Genomic DNA, 23,015 nt, shown 5'->3' with positions numbered 1-23,015 from the left:
AAAACTGGGGTACAGGCCAGAGGTGCAGGGGGATGAGGAGTCAGCAGAGACAGAGTGTGGAGCAGAACAGGTGGATTTACTGAAATACACTGCTGAGGGGAGCAGCGGGCAAGACAGGAGAGGTCTGCTGCAGCATGAGGGTTAGCTACCTGGCCAGGGATCGAACTCAGGCCTTTGCAGTGATAGTGCTGATACTTAATCCCTTGGCCACCAGGGAGGCCTGATTTCTATTAATTTTATCTTATTAAAATAAGCAAACTAAACCTTCAAGTGACAGTAATTTTCCTGGCATTTTAACCAGAGTTCTAATTTATAGATTAAAGTTATTTATTTGTATCCACATTTGTTCCAAAGAGATTTAAGGTGGCCTAGAAAATTAATACTTACTCTGGCATTATTTGACTTTCCATTTCTTTCCTCCTCTATTAAGTAGCAACAAATGCTAGGTATTTGAGAAATTAATGGGCTGCTTGGTTGGATGTGATTATATAAAACATAAATGTGATCCCATAATATTCAGATGTCCTTTATTGTGTTTAACCTGCCTATTGAACACACCAACTTTCCCTCATATTGTCTCCTATTGCTGTAGTGAGTAAGACAGAAAGAATGACTTGGGGTGCAGGATAGAATATAGTGTGAATCCACTATCTGTGTTGGCTTTTTAATTTCCTCTTCCTGGACAAGGGAAATCCATTTGAACCTCGCACCACAGATATGCTCTCTGCCTTCTACCACTTCTCTGTTCTTGCACTTTCTGTCCTCTCTTTGGTCACTCACCCTGCTTTGATTCAATAAGCATTTAGGGGGCACGTAGTGTATGTGGTGCACTGATCCTGTCTTGTCCTGGAGAAGCTGGGAGTAACTGTGATGATAAAGGATTCAAAATCAGTTGAGAAAAAAAACAAGGAATGGTAGAAACAAGGGGAAACCTTCTACTTTTTTGATACTTTGCCATCTTTCTATACATTCCGTTCCTGCTCTCTCATCAGTGCAGTTCTTTGATTTTGGTAGAAAAGGTGGTGGAGCTGAAGATTCCAGGTTGGACCATTGCAACTGGCAACTCGATACTTAACCAGGTCAGGGGCCTAGGAGATTACTGTGTAGTGCTACTGCCTGGGACGATTTGGAACTATTACTTAGACTTATTTTAGGCCCCACTTCAGTGCTTCACAGAGAAATCTTGAGATACCAAAAAAGTGAAATATGAAAAGCCCTTCATCTCTGCAGGGAAACAATTTGTCCACAAGTCATAGAGTTTGGAAGTATTCAGTTCCCTGAGAAACTGACTTGAATAATATTATATAACTTCCATTTTCCTGTCAAATTCAATATAAAACTTAATTTAATTCCCTTTATAAATATGATATCTATGTAGGTGGATCTTAAGCTTACTGTAATGAGCGCTGTTGGGATAGGCAAACAAAACATTGAGGAGAAGGAAATGCAGCAGCGTAATTCTGGAGATACAGGGCTTATGCTGCAGTTTAAACAGCTGGTAAGAGTGGCATGCATTGAAAATGTAAGGTTGCAAAGAAAGAGAAAGCAGACTAGTACTTTTTAAACTTGGAACCTATACATTTTTACTCAGTGATTAATCATAAATGTTTGCGTAGATAAAGACTGATCCAAATCATGTGGTAACCCTGTTACCATATGGCTTTAAGAATCACTTAAAGGACCAAGAAGGAGCATCTGTGCATCGATAGGCACAGTTTTTGTAAAATGCTGGCACATTCATTAATGCCAGGCCTGAGGTAGAAGAAGGAAGTGGGTGGGGCTCAGGGGAGTTATGTTCAAATACTCCTTTGCTACATTTGATTATAGGTATTGGCAGCTTTTATTGTAAACCACAGCTTCCATTTTTCTTGCATCTTGTTCTCTGAATAAGATAGATTTATTTAATTATTTAAAGATTTATTTATTTATACAAGAACTGGAGTACAGGCCAGAGGCTTGGGAGGATGAGAGAATTCACAGAGCAGGGAACAGAATAGGCAGACAACAGAAATACACTGCTGAGGGGAGCAGTGGGCGTGACAGGAGAGGTCTGCTGCGCCATGTGGGTGGGTCTTTCCCTGGCCGGCTGGGAATCGAACCCCTACTGAGGAGGCTGTGGACAGCTTCACAGCACTGCACTCAACCCGCTACACTCAACTGCACTCAACTGCACTCAACTCCTCCACTAGGGAGGCCCTCTGGATAAGATTTAAAAGGGAAAGTAAGATTTAAAGGGGAAAATGTTAGAATGTGAGTGTATGTCTGTTTCTGTGTGTGTCTGTATCTGTCGACCTTAAGGCATTCTACATGACACACTCCTCTTTTTCCTGGAAAAGTTATTCTCAACCATCTTTGCCCATTGAATCAACCTGGGAGCTCTAAAAACACTCACTTCTAGGGATTTTGATTTAATCTGTCTCTAGTGTAACTTGGCTGTTAGGACTTCTCCCACCACTTCCCAAAGCCTTAATTGGCATTTCATTCTGAGTGATATGTGGGCTTGGGGAATAACACATTTAGAGAATATTTTTTCTTGGTAAAAGTTGGTTGTGATGTCAAAATTTAGATTTTTCCATTTGAATATAAATGAACCTAGGTATTCACTAAATGATTCCATTTCAATATAAAAAGATAGCTTCAGTGGATTAAAGGTTAGGAATAGTCACGACTTTTTACATCTCATGCTACAAGGATAATCACCCTTAAATTAAAAAAACAACTCATACTTTATTTAAAATATTTTTGAACGTCTTGCTAAATATTTCAAATAAAATTCCACAGACTTGCTTCTACTTCTCACTATTTTGAATAAATCATTCCTAGAGACTGTAATTATCTCTAAAATGGTTGAACACCATTTAAATATCTAGAAGAACACCTTTATCATACAGTTGAATGAGTACTCTTAAATGATCAAGATTACATGTAAGCATTGAGAGGTCATCTAGTCCTGGGCTTTGAATAATATTTCCAGGGTTTCTAGCAAACTTGAAACTTTACATTTTTATGCTACCTGAAGTTTGTCCCTGAAAAGAGTGCTTTTAATGTATTATTTGATTAACTTTAATTTTTCCCCACCATCTTCCCTTATATATCCTTGTCTCTCCTTTCCCCTCTCCTAACTACAGAACTTTTACTTCTTTGTAATGTCTGCTGCTAGTTTTTGTAGATATTCTACTCCATTGAATTGTTTGCTATGTAAATGACCAGTATTTGTCTTTGTAATTATGACTTGCTTTACAACATGTAATTTCCTCAAACTACTTTCATTTTTCTGTAGATGATAGCATTTCATCTTTCTTTATAGTGGAATAGTATTCTGTAGTATGACTACACTACTACTTCTTGATTCAGTGTTCTATTGATGGCTTATTCAGGACTTTTGGAAGCTTTGGTGACCCAAAGTACTGTCAGAATTGAGAAACACTGAGATCAATTCCTTTTAGTAACTCGAAGGCATGGAAAATCGATGCTTTTGCTTTGTTACTGTGATTTTGAGATTGTACTTTATCCAAGGCATTTGTGGTTTATTGGACATGCAAGGGAGAATGAGAAAATAGTCCCATGTCTATCTTTTATTGTAAGTATGTGTTAGAGTCAAGTTCAGCTGCTCCTTTGAATGGGGGAAGTAATTAAAATTGTACAGCAACAATGGTTTTAAAACCAAGGTGAAAAGGTTATTTTGTTTGCTCAAGTTTTTTTTGTCTCATGATTTTCACTAACTCAAGATGTCTCTTCTCTCAGTAGATGTCTGTGGCCATTATAATAGAATAATTATCAAGAACTGAATGATCAGAAATTTTGCAAATATCTCTGATTTGTTACACGCCCTCTTCCTTCACCCTAATATCTTAGCTCATAACTGTGGGAAACTGACCAGAAAAATTCACATTTATGTTTATATTTTTGCGTGTTGTTACAAAGGAGATAAAAAGATCTCATGAGTTGGTGGCAGAATGATTTAAGTTTTTCTCTTTATTAGTGACAAGTATAAGAAGGTATAAAGCATTTCCAACTTTTTTTAGTTCTAGGTCAAGAAAAGAATTTGGGGCAAATAGTTGAAAGGGAGCAATTTTAGAAAATAAAAATACTTATACTGCTTTTTTATTTTAATTTCCATGAATATTTTAATTTATACAGTGTTGGACAGCATGGAATTTGGAATTTTTAAAGCCACCATTGACATGTCCTTTTTACCACCTTCCTTATATAATTTATATCTCTATACTTGGAGCAAGAGATTAAGAGGCATTAAGTTGTTTTGGTTTTTTTTTTTTTTTTTTAAGATTTGTTTTTGCGGACCTCCCTGGTGGCGCAGCAATTGAGCGCTGGGTTGCGAAGCTGCCCTCAGCCTCTGCAGCACCGGTTCAATCCCCGGCCACCAGGCGAGGGTCCCACATGGCGCATAGACCTCTCCTGCTGCCCGCTGCTCCCCTCAGCAGTGTATTTCGTCCGTCCGCCTGCTCTGTTCCTCGCTCTGGCTCCGGTGAATTCTCTCACCCTTCCATGTTTCTGACTGTACCCAGTGCTTGTATAAACAAATAAAAAAAATATGTGGGAAAAAAAATAAGTAAAGATTTACTTTTGCATAGAAGAACTGGGGTGCAGGCCAGAAGTGTGGGGGTGGGGGGAGCATGGTAAAAGGATTCACCAGAGGCAGAGTGGAGAGCAGAACAGGCAAATTTCCTGAAATACACTGCTGAGGGGAGCTGCGGGCAAGACAGGAGCGGTCTGCTGTGAAGAGGCATTAAGTTTTTATAGATGTGCTAGAGATTTTAATGGAACTCTGACATTTTTTATAAAACATTTTATTGGTGCTTCATGAACAGTTAGGCAATGATTAATACCTTAAAGACCTTGATGTTATGGTGGTTCAAAGCGGAGGAGGGGAATTGTGGAAAGTTGTATTTGGTTAGGTTCTCTGGGAAATGGACCCTGAGACTGAGATTCTTGGCAAGAAGTATTTTAGGGAAGAACTCTCTAGAAAAACATGGACTTAGGGAGCAAGGAGATTGGATTGGGCAGAATCTGCTAGTCCCCATGAGACTCCGCTAGTTCCACGGAGCGCTCTGACATTGGGATGGCTTTTCAGCCAGTCAGGAATTGAGCCAAGGGGTCTGGACTTTTGTCCCATATATCACCTGCCATTGGATGGAAAGGAGTGAAGGTTAGTCAAGGGCAAGGGCAAGTCCTGGAGAATAGCACAGCCAGGAATGGAGCTGCATAGCTGCATGCCTTCGTCCTAAAGGGTGGGAGGGATCCAGGCAGCGTACCACAGCGCCCACTACATAAGAGACTAGATGGGAAGAAGGAGAGGGAAAAAGACCCGTTCTACATAATTTCTCTTTTTCACCATTATATTCAACCCTCCAGAATTCTTCTCCTGCTGTTGACTTCAGAACTGTGAATCAAGCACATTATACCAGTTTAATAAATGATGAAACCATAGCCGTTTGGAGACAAAAACTCTCAGAACACAACAATGCAAATACAATCAAGTATGTGGTGTTGCTTGTTTTCTTTTTTTTTTTTTTTTAAAGTATACCAGAGCTATCTAGTTTAGTGATTTTTCCCTATTTCCATATCGAGGCTGTGAATATAAATAGAGTTTTACTTTTAGAGAATCTTCTTTGGCACACATTTTTCAGGGTTTGATGCCCTCAGCCCCAAATAACATAAGGAATAGTCCCTCTTTCCTACACCGAGTTTGTTCCTCATTTTGCCTTTTATTAGAGTAAAATCTTAAAAATGCTGATTGATGAAGTTCTGTGTTGGCCTTTCTGCTAAAAGGGCTCAGTATCATTGTTGTTTAATCCCAAGAATTGTTCATCTGTGTGTTCCCGAGCATCTCAAATCTCAGACAACTGTTTTTCTTAGCAAATATGAATACTTTCTAACATTTCACATTCAAAATAATTAGTTGACATGGTAATTCAGGGTCAGATTAAAAAAAGAAACAGTTGTAAAGGATTGAGGCCTTTTATCAAGTTTATTTTTCTTAAAGAAGAATTTTTTTTCCTGTATATTTCTACACATTTTCCTTAACTTTGATAGCATTTCCACTTTTCTGCAGAGCGTTTAATACATGGGAATAAATGAATCATTCCGTGTCCTAAGCAGTGGTCATTCCCAGAACTGTGTCTAATTCATCTTGCTTTATGACATAAATTGTCATGGGACAGATGCCCAGATAAACTTTTTGGCTCACAGGGAGGGCATCAGTGGGATGCCCTGAAACAGCTGCAAGGCAGTCCTCAGGATCCTGCTCACCTTTGGTGGTTCTGCTGAGGAGTCAGGCTAGAAGGTGGCAGGGAAGGGCATGAGGACTGGACTCGCCATGGGTGGGGTGGGGGACTGCAGACACATGTTATCAGGACCTTGACACTTTACGAGTTCTCTGTTTTCTCATTTGTAAAATGAAGGGATGGAAGAAATGCTCTCTAAAGATCTTTCCTGACCCATATCCTATGATTAACAGAAGCTATTGTGATCCCCATCGCAGCCATGTGTTTGTTTCAGTCCTCCCCTTTTTCTTATGCTTAATAAGAGGGTCCAGGGTTCCCAACATGCAATTTCACTCTGAATTCTTGGAAACTAGCTATTTTCCCAGAACCAGTATAAACTAGGTAATTGGAATAAACACTCATTTCACTTATTTTTAGTTACTTTCTCAGGAGATGGCATCAACAAAATAGAGGGAAGTGGTGGTTCAGTTATTAATTTGCAAAGATAATTCCTGTATTTCTCTCTTTTAGTTTTATTTTGTACTCGTATATAGTGGTCAGGTGGGAAGTGTTTTAGATGGTTGGTAGTGAAAGAATGCTCAAGATCATTATCAGGAGTAAAAGTATTTCTTTCCGATAGCGTTGATAATCTCTTTGTAACATGACATAAATTCTTGTCCATTTTGTGATGTGACACAATGTTTCCCTAAGGCAAATGTTTATTTTCCAAGGCTTCTTTTGGGTAAGAAAGAACTGCTATTAATGAAATCATAGAGTAGATGACTGTCTATTGCTCATGCTTAAACAACCAGTTATTTGTAATTATTAAATACTACCCTCCCTTTTTCTTCTTGAGCAGTGGTGTTGTTCAGATATTGTCTTCTGCAGCATGTTGGAATGGAAGTTTTCTTGAAAAAAAGTAAGTGACTTATAAGAGTCTTAACAATAACAACAACAACAACAACAAAAAAACCCCCATGTGATACAGATACTCACCAGATGATGTGAAAGACTTCTATTCTCATTGATGATAGTTGGCCTTAATTCAGTGGATAAACTGATGACGTGTTCAAGAATTGTAATGTCCACACACTCGTCATTATGACACATCAGGAAGGGCAATGCTGATTTATGCCTGCTTGGCAGGGAGGCAGATTACCAAAGAGACACTATCTTAGAAAGATTTCATGTAATCAAAAAGTAAAGTTTTTCAGGGTATTTGAAAATGTTATACCCAACACATGTGTAGTATTTGTTCCTAGATTTTTCATTCTTTAAATACTCTCCATGGTTTCTTTGGTTTACTTTCCCCTAGGTTTTTCTTTTCTCAAAAAGAGTGAGCTTAGGGGGAAGTTCCAGGGTGACTTTAGGGGCTCCTTATATTCAGGTCCAACTCAGCCATTAGGAAATTATATTTACCTGAGCTCCCAGGAGGTAAATTGACTGGTCCTTTGACCTTACCACTTTTCTATTAATAGATATCTCCCCCAGGAACCTGATACAGTACAAGGATCTTGTCAAAGGTTTTGATCTTTGGTGATCCCAAGTCCTGGCCATCTCTGAGTCCTGGTTTGCTAGTGACTCGGCCAATGAGATCTCAAGAAGACTTAGACTTCAGTTCTATGTGTGAATCCCACTCCCCCAAATAAGCGTGACCCTAGCTGGGTTGCAAGAGGTCACTTTAGAAACTTTCTGCAGTTACTAACACCAATATTATAATTTATAAAACTGCAGTTACACTTAGAGATTGTAAAATCATTCAGGGTATCTGGAATGGGTGCATCCAATTCCTTTTATTTCAACACTTAGCAATTTCTTCCAGGGAAATGTTTTCTGGATTGTGCTGATGCTGGTATTTTTTAACAGTGGTTCTCACTTCAATGTGATTTTGCTTCCCTGGGGACATTTGGCAGTATCTGGTCACAGTTTTGGATGTTACAAAACTGGAGGGATATAGTATTGGCATCTAGTGGGTAGTGACTGGGGATGTTGTTAAGCATCTCATAGTCCCACTGTCCAACAGTTATTCCTAAGTCAATAGTACCAATGTTGAGAAGCTGTGTTCTAGAAGGACAGCTTTATGAAGGCTGGAAATGGCTGTTTGCAAGATTTATTAGGTTATTCACCCTTAGTAACATGGATTCATAGAACTGTAAATAAGGCTGTTTTCGAACTGTCATCTATTCTATTTCAGAGTCCTGCTCCTGCATATGAAGACTACATCATAGAAAATCAATTAAAATGAAGACCAGTTTTACAAAGCAATAAATAGCATATACTTTTTACAGATTTATTTATTTATACGTACAAGAACTGGGGTACAGGCCAGAAGTGTGGGAGGTGAGAGGATTCACCAGAGACGGAGTGGGGAACAGAACAGGCAGATTGACTGAAATACACTGCTGAGGGGAGCAGTGGGCGAGTCAGGAGAGGTCTGCTGCGCCATGTGGGTAGCTCCCTGGCTGGGGATCAAACTCATGCTACAGTGGCTGTGGGTAGCTTCATAAGTTGCATCTTAACCCCTTGCACCACCAGGGAGGTCCAAATAGCACATTTTTAAATAGCATTGCAGAAATACCTCTGATCATAACATATGGAAGGTTACATATAAGACGTCAAAGTTAATTTCTATGTTTTGGGTAGAGACATTTTTAGAACAATAGCAGCAACAACAGAAGACCTAACAAAGCCCAAGTAGCTCCTCTTGATTTGACCATTTAGGTTCCAATGCATATAATTATAAATTTTTTTAAAGTTAAAAGTTCTGCTTGTTTTTATAAATTATAATATTGCTGTTAGAGGGTGTTAAAACTATCTGAGTCTTTCCATTACTCATAAATAGAAGCCTGTTTTGCAAATAGAAAGTTTTTTTTTTTATTAATAGATAGAGTGTATTCAACAGTGGATATTTAAAAGAGATGTTGTCTAAGTGTCTAAAAGACTAAGACTTTATTTCAGGTTAGAAAAATGGTTAGTTGCTAGGAAGTTAAAAATATTAGCAGTGAAATTAATTCTTGGGTGAATATAATTGTATCCCTTGTGTTAATTTAGAGACCTTAACTCTGCGTTAAGTGTTATAGATCTGGTTTTAAATTTAAAAACTCTTTTCAGAAAAGCTTTAAACAAGGAGGCATACTTGTCATTTGTTGCAGAATAGGCCAGTTTGCACAGGGGATGTTGTTGAACCAGCAGCATCTACATGTGGTTCAATGTGCCAGGATGACAGGAAATGGTAGAACTCAGGGAACGAGCACTCTGCTTATAAACTTCAAGACAACTTCAAATTGAAATGATATCCATATGCTTTGACTTAAAGAAAAAAAATACAATAAATACTTAACTTCACTTTGAAAAAGTGCTTCCAGGAAGTTTATTTTGCTGGTCTCCTGCAAAGTGTAATGTTTTTGTGCATCTTGTCTGCCAGGTCAAATTTAAACCAGATCGGTATGGGCAATTATTTTGATTACCTAGTTACAATTCTTATTAGAGTGTTTGCTTTGTTTTTCTTTTATTACACACTTTTTTTTTGTTTGTTTGTGTAGAATTGATGAACATTTTAAAACAAGTCCTAAAATCCCTGGGATTGACCTGAATTCAACTAGAGTGTTGTTTGAGAAGTTGATGAACTCTCAGCACTCTGTGATTCTAGAACAGGTATGTTCTTTACCTTTACAAAGCCCTGTGCTTAAAAATGCATTTTACATTAAAAAAATTCAGCTACGCAGAGGGAAAAAAAAGTAAGATGAAAAGGCAAAAGTGTACAAATCTTAACTTCGTAAATTATTCACTTTGGGAATTTGACCTACCTTTAACTTTCTTTTTGCTTCAACCTTTCTAGGGAAATACCCCTCCTTGAAAACCTGCAAAGCTGGGGGAATATAATAGTTTGTGGATCCTCATCTGTGTGCTTATAATTGCAAGACACTACTCATGCGCAGGGTGCAACAACAATAGGGTTTATTAACAAAGGGGAAACTAGGAGAAAGGAAAGAGTTTCTAAGGCCCCAAATGACTGATTTTCCTGCCCCAGATAGTGTCCTCAGTGTTCAATTATCCAAGCCAAAGTCTGTTCATGCAAGATAGTATTGTCCCTGCAATGAGAACCTGGTGCTGATGGTACACAGATGAGTGTTGGACCAGGACCAAACTCGTGGTGACAACTGGAGGTAATCACATGTGGCACTGCTGAGGCAGCATCACAGCAGTGCAGCAGAAATCCAAAGACTGGGCTGGACATTCACTGAATGCAACAGCACCACAAGATGGTGCTGGATATGCTGGATGCAGTCAGGTGGTCTTATTGTGGTGCTGGAAAGATCAGAAGTGGTGGGCAGCTCTTAAGAGCTGGGCAAAGGTCAGCAGTGCCATTCAGTGCTAGTCAAGCAGCAATGTGAAGGAACTGGCATAAGTGTTACAGCTCTTAGAGGTACCAGGGAAAGGCAGTAGTGTATACCTCTCAGAGATGCTGGACATAGGCCAACAGCAGACAGCATAGCCCAGCAGCACCAGTCAGCAGGCCTTGCGGAAGCAGAGTTGGAGGTAGAAGCAATGGTTTGGCAGCGGTTGCAATTGGAAATGGTCTCAATGTGAGTCTCCTGATCAATCAGAAGCTACTGCCCAAGCTTATATTCCCTTCAGGGTGCCTGCATTTCAAACTGCATTTGTCTGTTTTCAAAATTGTTGCTGTTTCTATGACTTGAGTGGTGCCAGTTCATTTACAAAACCATGCGAGCTTTAAAACCCAACTAAAGCTTTCGTGTTTTTTTCAAAACCCAAACTCCAGCCAGGTGTGAAAACTTGCTTCGGCTGTCCAACTCTGAGTGGAGGTGCAGCAGAGCTGTACCTCAAAATCAGGAGCCTGGTGGAGAGGGGCAGGTTCCTCTTATATTCTAAGTATAAGTTCTGCATGGGCAGGATCTTTGGCTTTGTTTTTCACTGATACATCCCGGGTGTCTACACCAGTGCCTGGCTCATTTTAGTTCCCAGTGTATACTGAGTGAATGAGAATGGGATTATATCCAATAGCATATGAATTTAGAGATAAGGTATCTAGATCTGTTATGTTTGAATTGCTCAGTACTCTTTTCTGTCCTACAGATCTTGAACAGCTTTGAAAGTTGCCTAATTCCTCAGTTGTCAAGTTCACCACCAGATGTTGAAGCAATGAGAATCTATTTAATATTACCTGAGTTTCCTCTGCTCCAGGATTCCAAGTATTACATAACATTGACTATTCCCCTGGCTATGGCTATTCTTCGCCTGGATACAAATCCCAGCAAAGTCTTAGGTGATTTGCTAAACTCCATACCAGTGGTTTTGTGCTTTTTGTTTTATTGTGTAACCTCTGGCTGTCTGTGCATTGAGATCAACAGTCTGTTTGCTGCCAGTTTATATCCTTAGCATTTAAACCTTTCTTTCTTTGCTGTTAATGTCTAACTAGCTATATTAGCAATTTGAGCTAATAGAACTGTTGTTTAGGTTATTTGAAATGATTCATGTGAGACTAATCTTGATTTTTAAATATTCACAAAGTTAGATTATTCAACTTGCCACTATTTTTTTCTTCTTACACTTGCTGGTAGTTCATAGTGCCTCCAAAATTAGTATCCATCTTTTGCTCTTTCTCCTATACCTAATTTAGGGGGTGGGAGTGAAATGAACAGTTTTGGTGATATACAGGTATCCAAAAACAGAGAGGAAGGAAATGACCAAGTGGAGACTTACCAAATGTTTGTTTTGTTTTTCTTTTTTAGGACATTTGAGTCCACACTGATTTTTGCAGGCTACGGACACTTTGCTGAGATAAGAACCTTCCGTTCCTCAGTGAATTGGAGAGTGTCTCATGGGAGTAGCACCTGAGATGTTTTTATTAATCAAGTGCAGAAAGTCTGTCACCTGGCTTTTTCCTTTTATTTTTTTTTCCTGGTAATTTTTTTAGGTGTTCATTGCAACTTAGTAACTTCTGTGTTCCATCTGGACTAGGATGTTCCTTGGCTGTGGTCTCCCCATGAATGAAGAGACCTGTGATCCTGAGGATGGAATATTGGCTTTTCCGTATTGCTTCTACCTTTGCAGAAGATACAAAACCAGAAATAATAATGAAAATGCTAGTAATATGCCAGGCTTTAATTTTTTTTTTTTTTAAGGTCAGAAGTCCTTTGGGGCATATTTACTCAGATGTTCTAATGGACTGTGAGGTAGAGTCTTTGAAAGTACATTATCTGACTTCTAAGTTTCGGGTTTTTTTCAATTTTTATTTTTTCACCATAAGATAGCAAAAAGATCAAATATATTCAGTTTTACACTCAATTTGTCTTTGCCTTCTAATTTTAGAAAGTTGACTTTATAAGAGTACCCCAAAGTAAAGAGACTGGTGAGATACCAGTCACACAAATTCAAGATTGTCAGTAGTTGACCCCCTTTTTTTTTCTTTTTAATTTCACTTATCCATCACCTTTTAATTTTTACTGGGACAGTTCTTTAAAATCTCAAGCATTGTATTTCATCCATAAGTATTTCAGTATGGCTAACTTTATTTCTGACAAAGTAGAAGCCAACATTATAGTTTTCTTGTGTTGCTCTAAGTAAGTATTATTTGGTGAGAAACTGAAATGTTTTTCAACTAATTATGCCTTTTGGAGGGCAGGAATGGTTGCCATACTGGTGTGGCTTTGAGGGCATGTGGTCCTTTACTTCCTTGTACAGGGATTAGGTGGTCACTGAGAAGGGACTGATAAGGGTTAGTATATGTGAATGCTCTTGCCCAAGATACGTGCCTTAGTGTGTCTTGTCCACTGTGTCTTTGAACTCTTAGATTAGCTAACTGAATGAAACGTTGAGGGAAAAAATCAGGTCAAACTTCATAAGAAAAGCTCCAGGGATTCTTATACAACTGCTGCTGTCTCCAGAAATGCTTTAATGAATTCTTTTTAAAGTCAGTCTGAGAAACTGTATTTTAGACTAATGTTCATCTTCTAGCCGGAGCAGATTTTTAGGCAGAAGACACAAATACTTGGTCAAGATTACATGTTAAAATATGTCTTTTCTTTCTTTCTAAAGATAACTGGTGGTCTCAGGTATGCCCGAAATATTTCATGAAGCTGGTAAACCTCTATAAAGGCGCAGTGGTTTATCTACTGAGGGGAAGAAAGACTTTCTTAATTCCTGTACTGTTTAACAATTATATTACAGCAGCTCTCAAGCTTTTGGAGAAGTTATATAAGGTGAGTATAGAGAGGTGCCAGTGGGGCAAGGAGTGTGGGGTGGATAGATGGTAGGGTCAAATGTCCTCCTGAGATGTTCTCTGTGAAGTCATTTTCTAATTGTCTTGGTTTTAGCTGTCTTTATTTTGTTCATCAGGTAAATCTTAAAGTAAAGCATGTGGAATATGATACATTTTACATTCCTGAGATTTCCAGTCTCGTGGACATTCAAGAAGACTACCTCATGTGGTTCTTGCATCAAGCAGGCATGGTAAGAATTTACATAAAACATGTATTAATGCAATGCTTTCATTTTTTTCTCAGAATATGAAGGACAAGAAGAGCACATCTGAAACATATAATTTGTTCTTGACTTGGGTGTTAGTGTCTCACCGGTGTTTTATCCGCTGAGTTTTGCATTTTGGAAGTTTGACATGTTTTAAGTAATCATCAATGGCCATGGGGTTATGAATGGTGTGTTTTATTAGTTGCCATTGTTTAAAAAAATGATATCTAAAGTAACCAAACTCAGAAACAGAAGGTAGGAGGTGGTTGCCAGTGTCGGGGAGAGGGGCTGTGGGGAGTTGTCTAATGGGTATAGAGTTTCAGTTTTGCAAGGTGAAAAGATTCTGGTGACCATTTCACGATAGAGTGACTATGGTTAACACCACTGCCCTGTGTTGTATTTAAAAGTGGTAAACACTATATTATGTGACTTTTACCCCAATTTTTTAAAAAGTCAGGATACATAGAACAAATTTTTCTTGAAGCTTGGAAGATCAGGCAGTGTCTGGCAGGCAACATGACCTGTCCTCCCAGATCACACTGACCTACTGTAGCTCAATAGGGGCTCTTTAGACGATACGCAAATGTTCCACCATCCCCACTGCAGCTTGGTTTCCATGTTGAGGACATGATCATTTGTTAATTAATCATATTTTAACACCTAGCATGCTTTAGTTATCTTATGTCTGCTTCCTGAACCTTGTAGGTGGCCTCTGATAGGATTATGTGTGTGGATGTCACACATGTATATCCCTGACCTGCTTCATCCAGGGAACTGTGGATTCCTGCTTCCTTCCCTTGGCGTGGCAGTACCCTCTCAGTTTGCTTGCATACTAGCTTGGGATGTACACAAGGCTCCTTAAGATCCCATCTGTGGAGTGTGTGTCAATCTGAGTTATGTCAGAAAATAGAATGATAATTTGGCTATGGTAAGCAGTGAAGCCATGTGCAGGGCATACATCTGAGGTGAGTCCTTGCCTGTGTAACAGATTCATCACCAACATTAGGTCATATTTTCCTTGTAAGGTTTTTGGAGGTCAGTAATAAGTCTCCAAAAGCAAAGCTTAATTTAAATAGGCTTATTTAAAATAAGCAAGATTGGTTTTTCTTTTATTGATCAAATAATAAATGATCTTGGGCCTCCCCTGGTGGCGCAGTGGTTGAGTGCTGGGCTGCGAGGCTTCCCACAGCCTCTGCAGCTCCGCTTCGTTCCCTGGCCGCCGGCGAGGGCCCCACAATCAATAAATAAATAAATAAATAAATAAATAAATAAATAAATAAATAAATAAATTATCTGTGCTAGACAAATGCTATTTTAAATAATATGACTATCCTAGGAAAAAAATTACTTTTCAATAAAAATGGATTAGAGTCTTAAATGGGTTTTACATGGGGAAATTAACTTGTAGACTAGCAATGAACTGTTTCACCTGCTCATTTAGAAATTGTAAGAAAATTAAATAAAATTTTATCTAATCAATCTAGGTTACATATTTTACTGTCATACATATTTTACTATGGTACATACTCTACTGTGTGGCCATAAAACAAAAACATTACATGTATTGAAATGAAAAAGTTGCAAAGTATTACTACATTATGTTTATACTTGTATATAAAAGAATTACATGCAAATATATCTAACACTTATACATGCATTAAACATTTCCAAAAATAAAAAAAAATTATAAAAAGATAAGGTTTTCGGTTTTATCATTTTGTGAATAATTATTCATTGAATAATAAAATGTAAAGAGCTGAAATAAACCTTATAAACATCTGCTTGTTTCCAGACAAGGAGATACAGATCCAAAGAAGTTAACAATTTTTCCACCAATTCATTTGTTTTAAGCACCAATTATTTTGACCTTTAGTCTACTTTTTCTTTGTCTTTATGCTGAATAAAATAATTGTAGTGAACCCTAATTCTTTTGTTGCCCCCCCAGTTGCTAGTGTTGAAATCTAGATTATCATAACTGTAGTTTCTGAATGGAGGTACTTGAGTGAGCAACTTTTACAGTTTTTTGTAGTTCTTTCTCTTACACCTGGTCAGCAAATAAAGATTTTGAATACCAGATGCTCACCTTCTCTTCAATAATTAGGGTAGATATTGTAGAAGATAGAAAATTAGGAGAAATGCTGCATGACCTTTAGTAATTTGTGTGAATTTTTTTCTGTTCTGTAGGGTACGATACTAGAAGTAAAGTGTAAATCCCTTGATATCTTGGATCTTAACCTCAAATGCTACATATCTGTGTACTTTGACCACTTTCAATAGTGACAGTAATGAACAGTAAATGAATTTTCCCCTAGCTATGTTAAAGAGTAATAGACAAATAAAATTGAATATATTTAAAGTATACAATATGATTGTGAAATGATTAATGAGATCAAGTTATTCATCACCTCACATAGCTGGGTCTAGTGTGTGTGTGTGTGTGTGTGTGTATAGTATGATTAAGATCTCTTCTTGGTAAACTTCAAGTGTATAGTACCATGTGTAACTATAGTCCCCATGCTATACATTAGATTCTTATAACTTGCAATTGAAAGTTTGTACCCTTTGACTAGGGTCTCCCCATTTTTCCTTCCCCCAAGCTCTGACAGTTACCATTCTTCTATCAGTGTCTGTGAGATTGCCCTTTTTTTGGGGGGGGGGGGGAAATTTCACAAATAAATGGTAGCATGCAGTATTTGTCTTTCCCTATCTTATTTCCCTTATCATAGTGCCCTTCAGGGTAACCCATGATGTGGCAAATGGCAGAATTTCCTTCCTCTTTATGACTGAATAATATTTTGTTGTATATGTTTATGTGTATGTGTGTGTGTGTGTGTGTGTACACATGCATACCACAATAAGTGGAATTTTTTTTTTTTATACAAGAGTTGCGGTACAGGCCAGATGCGCGGGAGGGTGAGAGGATTCACCAGAGACAGAGCAGGGAACAGAACAGGCAGACGACAGAAATACACTGCTGAGGGGAGCAGCGGGCGGGACAGGAAAGGTATGCTCGCCATGTGGGTTGCTCCGAGGCCAGCGGGGATCAAACTGGCGCTGCAGAGGCTGCAGACAGCTTCACAGCCCTGCACTCAACCACCTGCGCCACTAGGGAGGCCCAATAAGTGGAATTTTTTTAACACAATAAGTGGAATTTTTTTAATGTGGTAGTAGCTGAGGCAGTATAGCATTTAGTTCAAAGCATGTGTTCCAGTAAAAAGAACTGGGTTCAAATTTCAACTTTGGTCTACTTGCTCTGTGACCTTAGGCAAGTTACTTAATTTCTGTCAGTTTAATGTTCTCATTTGTACATGAGATTTAAAACAGTAATATGAGAATGAGAATTATTTATTTTTATTTTATTTTATATATTTTTTACATCATTTTTCATTTTTGCACAATGTATGCATTTTTGCCATGGTTATAGTCCCCATACAATTCCCACCCCCCTTGTTTTCATCCTACTCCCTCCTCCCCCCACCGAAATAATACTCAGCAATCAAAAAAGATAAATTCATGCAATTTGCAGCAACATGGATGGAACTGGAAGAGACTATGCTCAGTAAAATAAGCCAGAAAGAAAAAGAAAAATACCAGATGGTCTCACTCATAGCAGGAATTTAGAAAACCTAAATAAGGGACCAGGAAAAAGACTAATTATAATAAAGTAAAAATCAAAATCAACAAGCAACTATCTGAGAATTAAATGGGAGAAAGCATGGAAAGGCCTTACTTGGCAGAGTGCCTCATGCCTGGCCTATAATGAGCCCTCAAGAACTATTTTTCACAAAGCAGTTCTTAGCACTTAATGGATGTCACCTGTCTGCAAGTCCCCGGGGATGGAGACACGGTGGCTCCTCTGGGGTATTCAGTGCAGAGACAGTGGTGAAAAGGAATTTTAACACGTGTGTGCAAAGGGTTATGGAGCACAAAAGGAACATTCTAATATGGCTGATTTTTGTTTATTTCTCAAAAAAGAGGTGGTAGTGGTTTTATCATTTCAGCTAAATACTGAAAGTCAAATAGCTTGCAGAGTGAGTGACTCTCTGGGATCCCATAGAGGGCAGCACCAGTGAGAGAGTGACATAGAGGAAATGCAGAAATCTTGACATCATGCTGATGTGTCATACAGGGATAGTGTTTCGACTTTAGGTACCAGTCTTATGCAAGGGTGAGACATCCTCTGCTTTTAGAGGTGCTGGGGAGCCAGACTTATCATGGTGGGTACAGGAACGCCTAGTAGCAGGCAGGCTCTAAGAGGTGGCTGTTTTCCTTTGTATACGACAGGCGTTTGTGCAGTGCCTGTGTCCTTGGTCACAATTTCATTTAGGAAATGTTGACTTGCAATTCAAAAAAATAAGTGAGCCCAATTCTCACTTTCTGTCTCATGTACTTATTCATTGCTTTTATTTTATATACTTAAAAATGAACTAAGGTCACAGTGCACCCCCATTTCTAGCAGGAACACATGAAATGCCATCAACTAATTCTTTGCTAGCTTTAGGTTTGGGGCCTGAATGGCCCAGGAAAAGCAGCCTCTCAGAAGACTCATCTTACTAGTTCACATACATCCTTGTTGGTTACAGAAAACAGTCATGGATCAAATCATAAGTGCTGTTTTAGTATTTATTTCTAGTAACACAGAAATGCCAGTGCTGATACCATTTCCTAACATAATTCAGTGGTAAAAGTCATGATATTAAGTTATAATTCAAGCATAAAAACTGCATTCACTTATAAAAAAAATTTCGACCAACAGACCTTTATATCGGTCTAATGCTACAGTTTGGAAATGTTCCAAGATCCATAAAGCAACAGATTTCTAAAGGATAAACAAGGTGGCTTTTAATTGAAATTGCTTTTAAATGATTTCACTGAAATAGACACAAAAGGAGGTGTCTAGTTCTTATACAGCATTTAAGGAATTATAAAACTGAACTAAATTCACAAGCAAATACCAGCAAAACCCTAAAGTCAGTGAGACACTGATTAGCTTCACAGGTTTAACGTGGTGAACAAGAACACCCTGCTGAAACCAAGCCCCAGGCCCTATGTGGCTGAGAATTGTCTGCTGTCAGGCCTGGTGCGTGGGTTCATGTCCACCCTGAAGATTTGGCTCTCTTTTCTCCTTTCAGCTGCTATTAAACCTTCGTTTATGCAGTGAGCCAGGCCTGCTCTGGCCTACTCCTAACCACTGATGCATCACTTCCAAAGGAAGACTGCTTTGCTTTTTTTCTCAGTACCATCAGATAACTAAGTAGAATGTGGCATGAAAGCAGTCATTAAAAAAGGGAAATTATATGGTAACATACCATTATAAAGTGGTCATTCAGAATATGTTTTTATTAATTTTGTTTAGGAGATTATAAAAACACATTATTAAAAAATATATTACTCTCGCAGGTCTCTGAGAATAAATCCATGGCTTTCTGTTTAAGAAATATTGCTACAGGGCCTCCCTGGTGGCCTAGGGGTTAAGACTCAACGTATCACCAAAAGGTACACTGCTACGGTTTGAGTTCAATCTTCACCAGGGTGCTAACCCAATGGCACAGCAGACCTCTCCTGTTTCATCTGCTGCTACCTTCAGCAATGTATTTTGGTATATTGAATTGTTCTGCTCCCCATTCTGTCTCTGGTGAATGTACTCACCCCCTGCACTTCTGGCCTGCGCCCCAGTTATTCTATGCAAAAATAACAAAACCTTTAAAAAAAAAAAAGATTGCTACATATCAGCATGATCTATATTGTTGATTTTTTTTGTGTCTATTAAATTAAGGAATAATGCTTATTACATAACAAAAGCTTTCAGAAGACATTTCCACCCTCCTTCCCATCATGTATGAAACTGCAAATACCTGTTACCTATGTTTCATTGTGGCTTTCAGGTGGTTTTTATTCCCCTCTTCTAAAGTTTATTCAGATTTCATTCACATGTTGATAGAGTGACTTCTGTGTGGGCCAAGCATCAGTCTAAGTGCTGAGTCAGGGACAGTTTTCTAAATATTTGGTTTCTCCTGATACTAGCTCACTCTGTTTGTGTGTGTGTTTGTGTAGAAAATGTAACACGCTGACAAAATGCAGAATGCAATTTGCATTTGCTACTTTACCTGACAAAATAACCTTTGAAGTCAAGGTTGTAAAACTCCTGTTTCTGCATTAGATTTCTTATAAAAGGGAATTATATTGAGTGATATGAATTGTGGAGTTAGTAAAATTACCTTTAAAACATCTTAATTGTTTTTACTTTTCTCAATCTATATCTAACAAAACATCTGCTCTATTGTATCAAAAATTCAGTCAAGTCTTCAAATGGTGTTAGTTTTGATGGTCAAGTAGTCAGGTTATATGTTTTGTTGTTTTTATTTTACATTTGTAGATGATAAGATGTTTAGGTTTTGCAATCCAAGTTAAGAGACTTTCTGTTTTTCTTTACACAGAAGGCTAGACCGTCTATAATACAGGTAAATGATCCTTTTTAAATTTATATATTTTTCTAGATGTATACTCTGTGAAATACTTTATTACTTTCTATAATATGTTTTTTTCAAGGATGCTGTGACACTTTGTTCCTACCCTTTCATCTTTGATGCCCAAGCCAAGACCAAAATGTTACAGACTGATGCTGAACTACAGATGCAGGTATGATATTTAAAAGTCATTTTGTCTTCTGTGTTTGTTTCCATATGCAGTTGTAATTTTCCCTAATTCTTATAGGAGAAGTATATTTGGATCAATTTCCATTATAACTTTTAAAACTATATAAAATTTCTCAGCAATTTTATATCATGTACAACATATATGAACACACATTTATGTAGATCAGTGGTTGGCAAAAATTTTCAATAAGGACTGTACAGTATTTTAATCTTTGTCACTGTCTCTTTGCACTGTCACTTTTCAGCTCTTATAATACAAAAGGGAGTGATAGGCAATTTATAAATGCGTGATCCTGGGAGTATTCCAATAAAACTTTATATAAATTGAAGTTTGAATTTTATATAATTTTCACATGTGGTGAAATAGTATTCTTATGACTTTTTTCAACCATCTGAAAATATGAAAAACACTGTTAACTCTTTATCTTTCCATTTCTCTGTCTCTGTTCTTGTGTCCGCTTTGACACTGCTATATCTATGATAATGACAATTTAAAGGTTAGCCAGAAAAAAAAAAACAGACATTTTTTTCAGAGAATAAAAAACGTTTAACCAGTGGTTATTTGGTTCCTTTTTCTGCATTTTAAAAGTCATGGTTCTTATCCAGTTCCATCATGTTTCTTCTGGTATGATAGTTTTCAGTCTTAGTCAGCTGTTCTGAATCACTTTCCTGGAACTCATTAACGATCATATGGTTTATGAACTGTTTCAGTTAATCTCTTTGAGCTCAGATTAGAAAGATTTGTGTTGTGTAAACATGAGTAGAAAATCTACTGTAATTTGTTAAATGGAAAACAAAAGGAACAAAGTGGAACTGCAGACAGCCTGTTACTCCCTCTCCCGCCTCCCCCACCCAGGTCCAAAAGCAGGACTGTCTGCTGTCCCCACTCACAGGGTCCTCTGAATGATTGTGTGCTTGGGTATGCTGTTCCAGGTGGCAGTGAATGGAGCCAACTTGCAGAATGTCTTCATGCTTCTCACCTTGGAGCCTCTGCTGGCCAGAAGCCCCTTCCTGGTACTTCATGTTCGCCGAAACAACCTTGTTGGAGATGCCCTAAGAGAGCTGAGCATTCATTCTGACATTGATTTGAAAAAGCCTCTCAAAGTGAGCCCTTCAATATATTCCTCTAACCATCTTCCTAGGTTTTCTTTAAATAGCATTTATGCAGCAGCATAGATCTTATTAAAATTGTGGAGTATAGCCATTCATTTCCTTCCTTCATTTTATAAGAATTTAATCACCACCTTTTTTCAAAACACCAAACAGAACTTCTTAACATCAGTAAAAATGCCGCTGGATTATTTGAGGGATTATAGAGCTTTGTTGGCTTCTACTGTTTTTCACATACCTGCACCAACTCTACCAAAAACAAGCCAACAAAAGCAAAACTAAAGCTTTAGCTAGATAAAACTACCGAGTCAACCTATAGGAAGAAATTTAAGAGAAAGATAGTAAAAAATGAGTATGGACAGACAATGGAATCATTTAGGAAACTGTTGACCGATTATGACAGGTACTCTTAGTACTCTGAAAGTATCAGTTTCTTTCCTTATATAATGTGTACATTTCTTTTACTACTGATTGTATTCCCAGGGCTTAGCATAATGCTTTGTACACAAATAGGTGTTCAGTAAATATTTAGTGAATTATTTTAAGGGTTTTTTTAAGATTTATTTATTTATTTATATAAGCACTGGGTACAGTCAGAAGTGCGGGAGGGTGAGAGAATTCGCCAGAGCCAGAGCTGGGAACAGAACAGGCAGACTGAGGAAATACACTGCTAAAGGGAGCAACGGGCGCGGCAGGAGAGGTCTGCACACCAGGTGGGACCCTCACTGGTGGCCAGGGATCGAACCGGCGCTGCAGAGGCTGTGGATAGCTTCACAGCCCAACACTCAACCGCTGCGCCACCAGGGGAGGCCCTATTTGAAGTTGTTTTAAGCCATTTCTCTTTCCCTGCAGAAGACATCCATATCTCTATTTCCAAGCCTGTTGTGAACTCCAGTTTCTGAAACATAATAGGCAAGAAAATGTTCGTCTCCATGATACTGTGTCCCTTTCCAAAATGTTCCTTGAGTAGCATAAGTCCCATTATCTGCCTAGGAGTTCTCCTTATAAATTTGGGCTATCTTTCGATATTGTGAAGACAGGAAGCTGTCTTTGCTCCTTTCTTTCAATTGGTAATTCAGATGAACCTGTTCTTGCTTATAGAAGACTTGGTACGTCTCCTGCTGGCTGTATAATTCAAGTACTCTGTCTGCCCCCTCCTTCGTGCTCATCCTGCTCTGAGCAAGCTTAAACACAGCCCCAAGGATAAAAAGCGTTTCAGAATGCTGTTTTAAAATCTGTGCCTGAGCCCTTCCCTATACAATGGGGGTGATGATAGTAATCCCTATACATAAGGCTGTGCTGAGAATTAAGTTAATAGAGGTTAGGTTTTGGCATATAGCAAACTCTCAGTAAGTTTCATTTGTTGGTTTACTGTGGTTATGCTAGCTTGCCCTGGCATGCCTTTTGACAGCCCCTCACAGACCTACGTCTCTGCCTGCATATAGACTGTCCTCCTGTCCATATGCATCAGTTACTTATCTACTGAGAGAAATTTCTTCCAGAAAGTGTTTCTTTACTTGGGTTCATAATTCCTTTT

The 23,015-nt window shown here is 38.3% G+C and overlaps 1 protein-coding gene across 4 annotated transcripts in view; it reads left to right on the top strand.

Moving 5' to 3' along the window:
* Positions 1–23,015, top strand: part of HERC3 (HECT and RLD domain containing E3 ubiquitin protein ligase 3) — a gene marked incomplete at both ends in the record, with an annotated part of 97,001 nt that overhangs the window by 38,051 nt on the left and 35,935 nt on the right. For 2 of the 4 annotated variants that reach the window (XM_084233102.1, XM_084233103.1), the window contains 9 exons: positions 5,374–5,498; positions 7,084–7,143; positions 9,767–9,878; positions 11,322–11,511; positions 13,284–13,447; positions 13,584–13,697; positions 20,150–20,173; positions 20,262–20,351; positions 21,302–21,472. In XM_084233102.1, coding sequence (XP_084089228.1) covers positions 5,374–5,498; positions 7,084–7,143; positions 9,767–9,878; positions 11,322–11,511; positions 13,284–13,447; positions 13,584–13,697; positions 20,150–20,173; positions 20,262–20,351; positions 21,302–21,472 — 1,050 coding nt within the window. Of the gene's footprint in view, positions 1–5,373; positions 5,499–7,083; positions 7,144–9,766; positions 9,879–11,321; positions 11,512–13,283; positions 13,448–13,583; positions 13,719–20,149; positions 20,174–20,261; positions 20,352–21,301; positions 21,473–23,015 lie in introns of all 4 variants that reach the window. The other 2 variants (XM_084233105.1, XM_084233104.1) reach the window with 2 other exon arrangements.

Source organism: Talpa europaea (genome assembly GCF_964194135.1).
Source record: "Talpa europaea genome assembly, chromosome: 5".
In the NCBI taxonomy this organism is placed as follows: Eukaryota; Metazoa; Chordata; class Mammalia; order Eulipotyphla; family Talpidae; genus Talpa; species Talpa europaea.
Note: the sequence above shows the minus strand (reverse complement) of the source record. Positions and strands in the feature narration are given on the sequence as shown.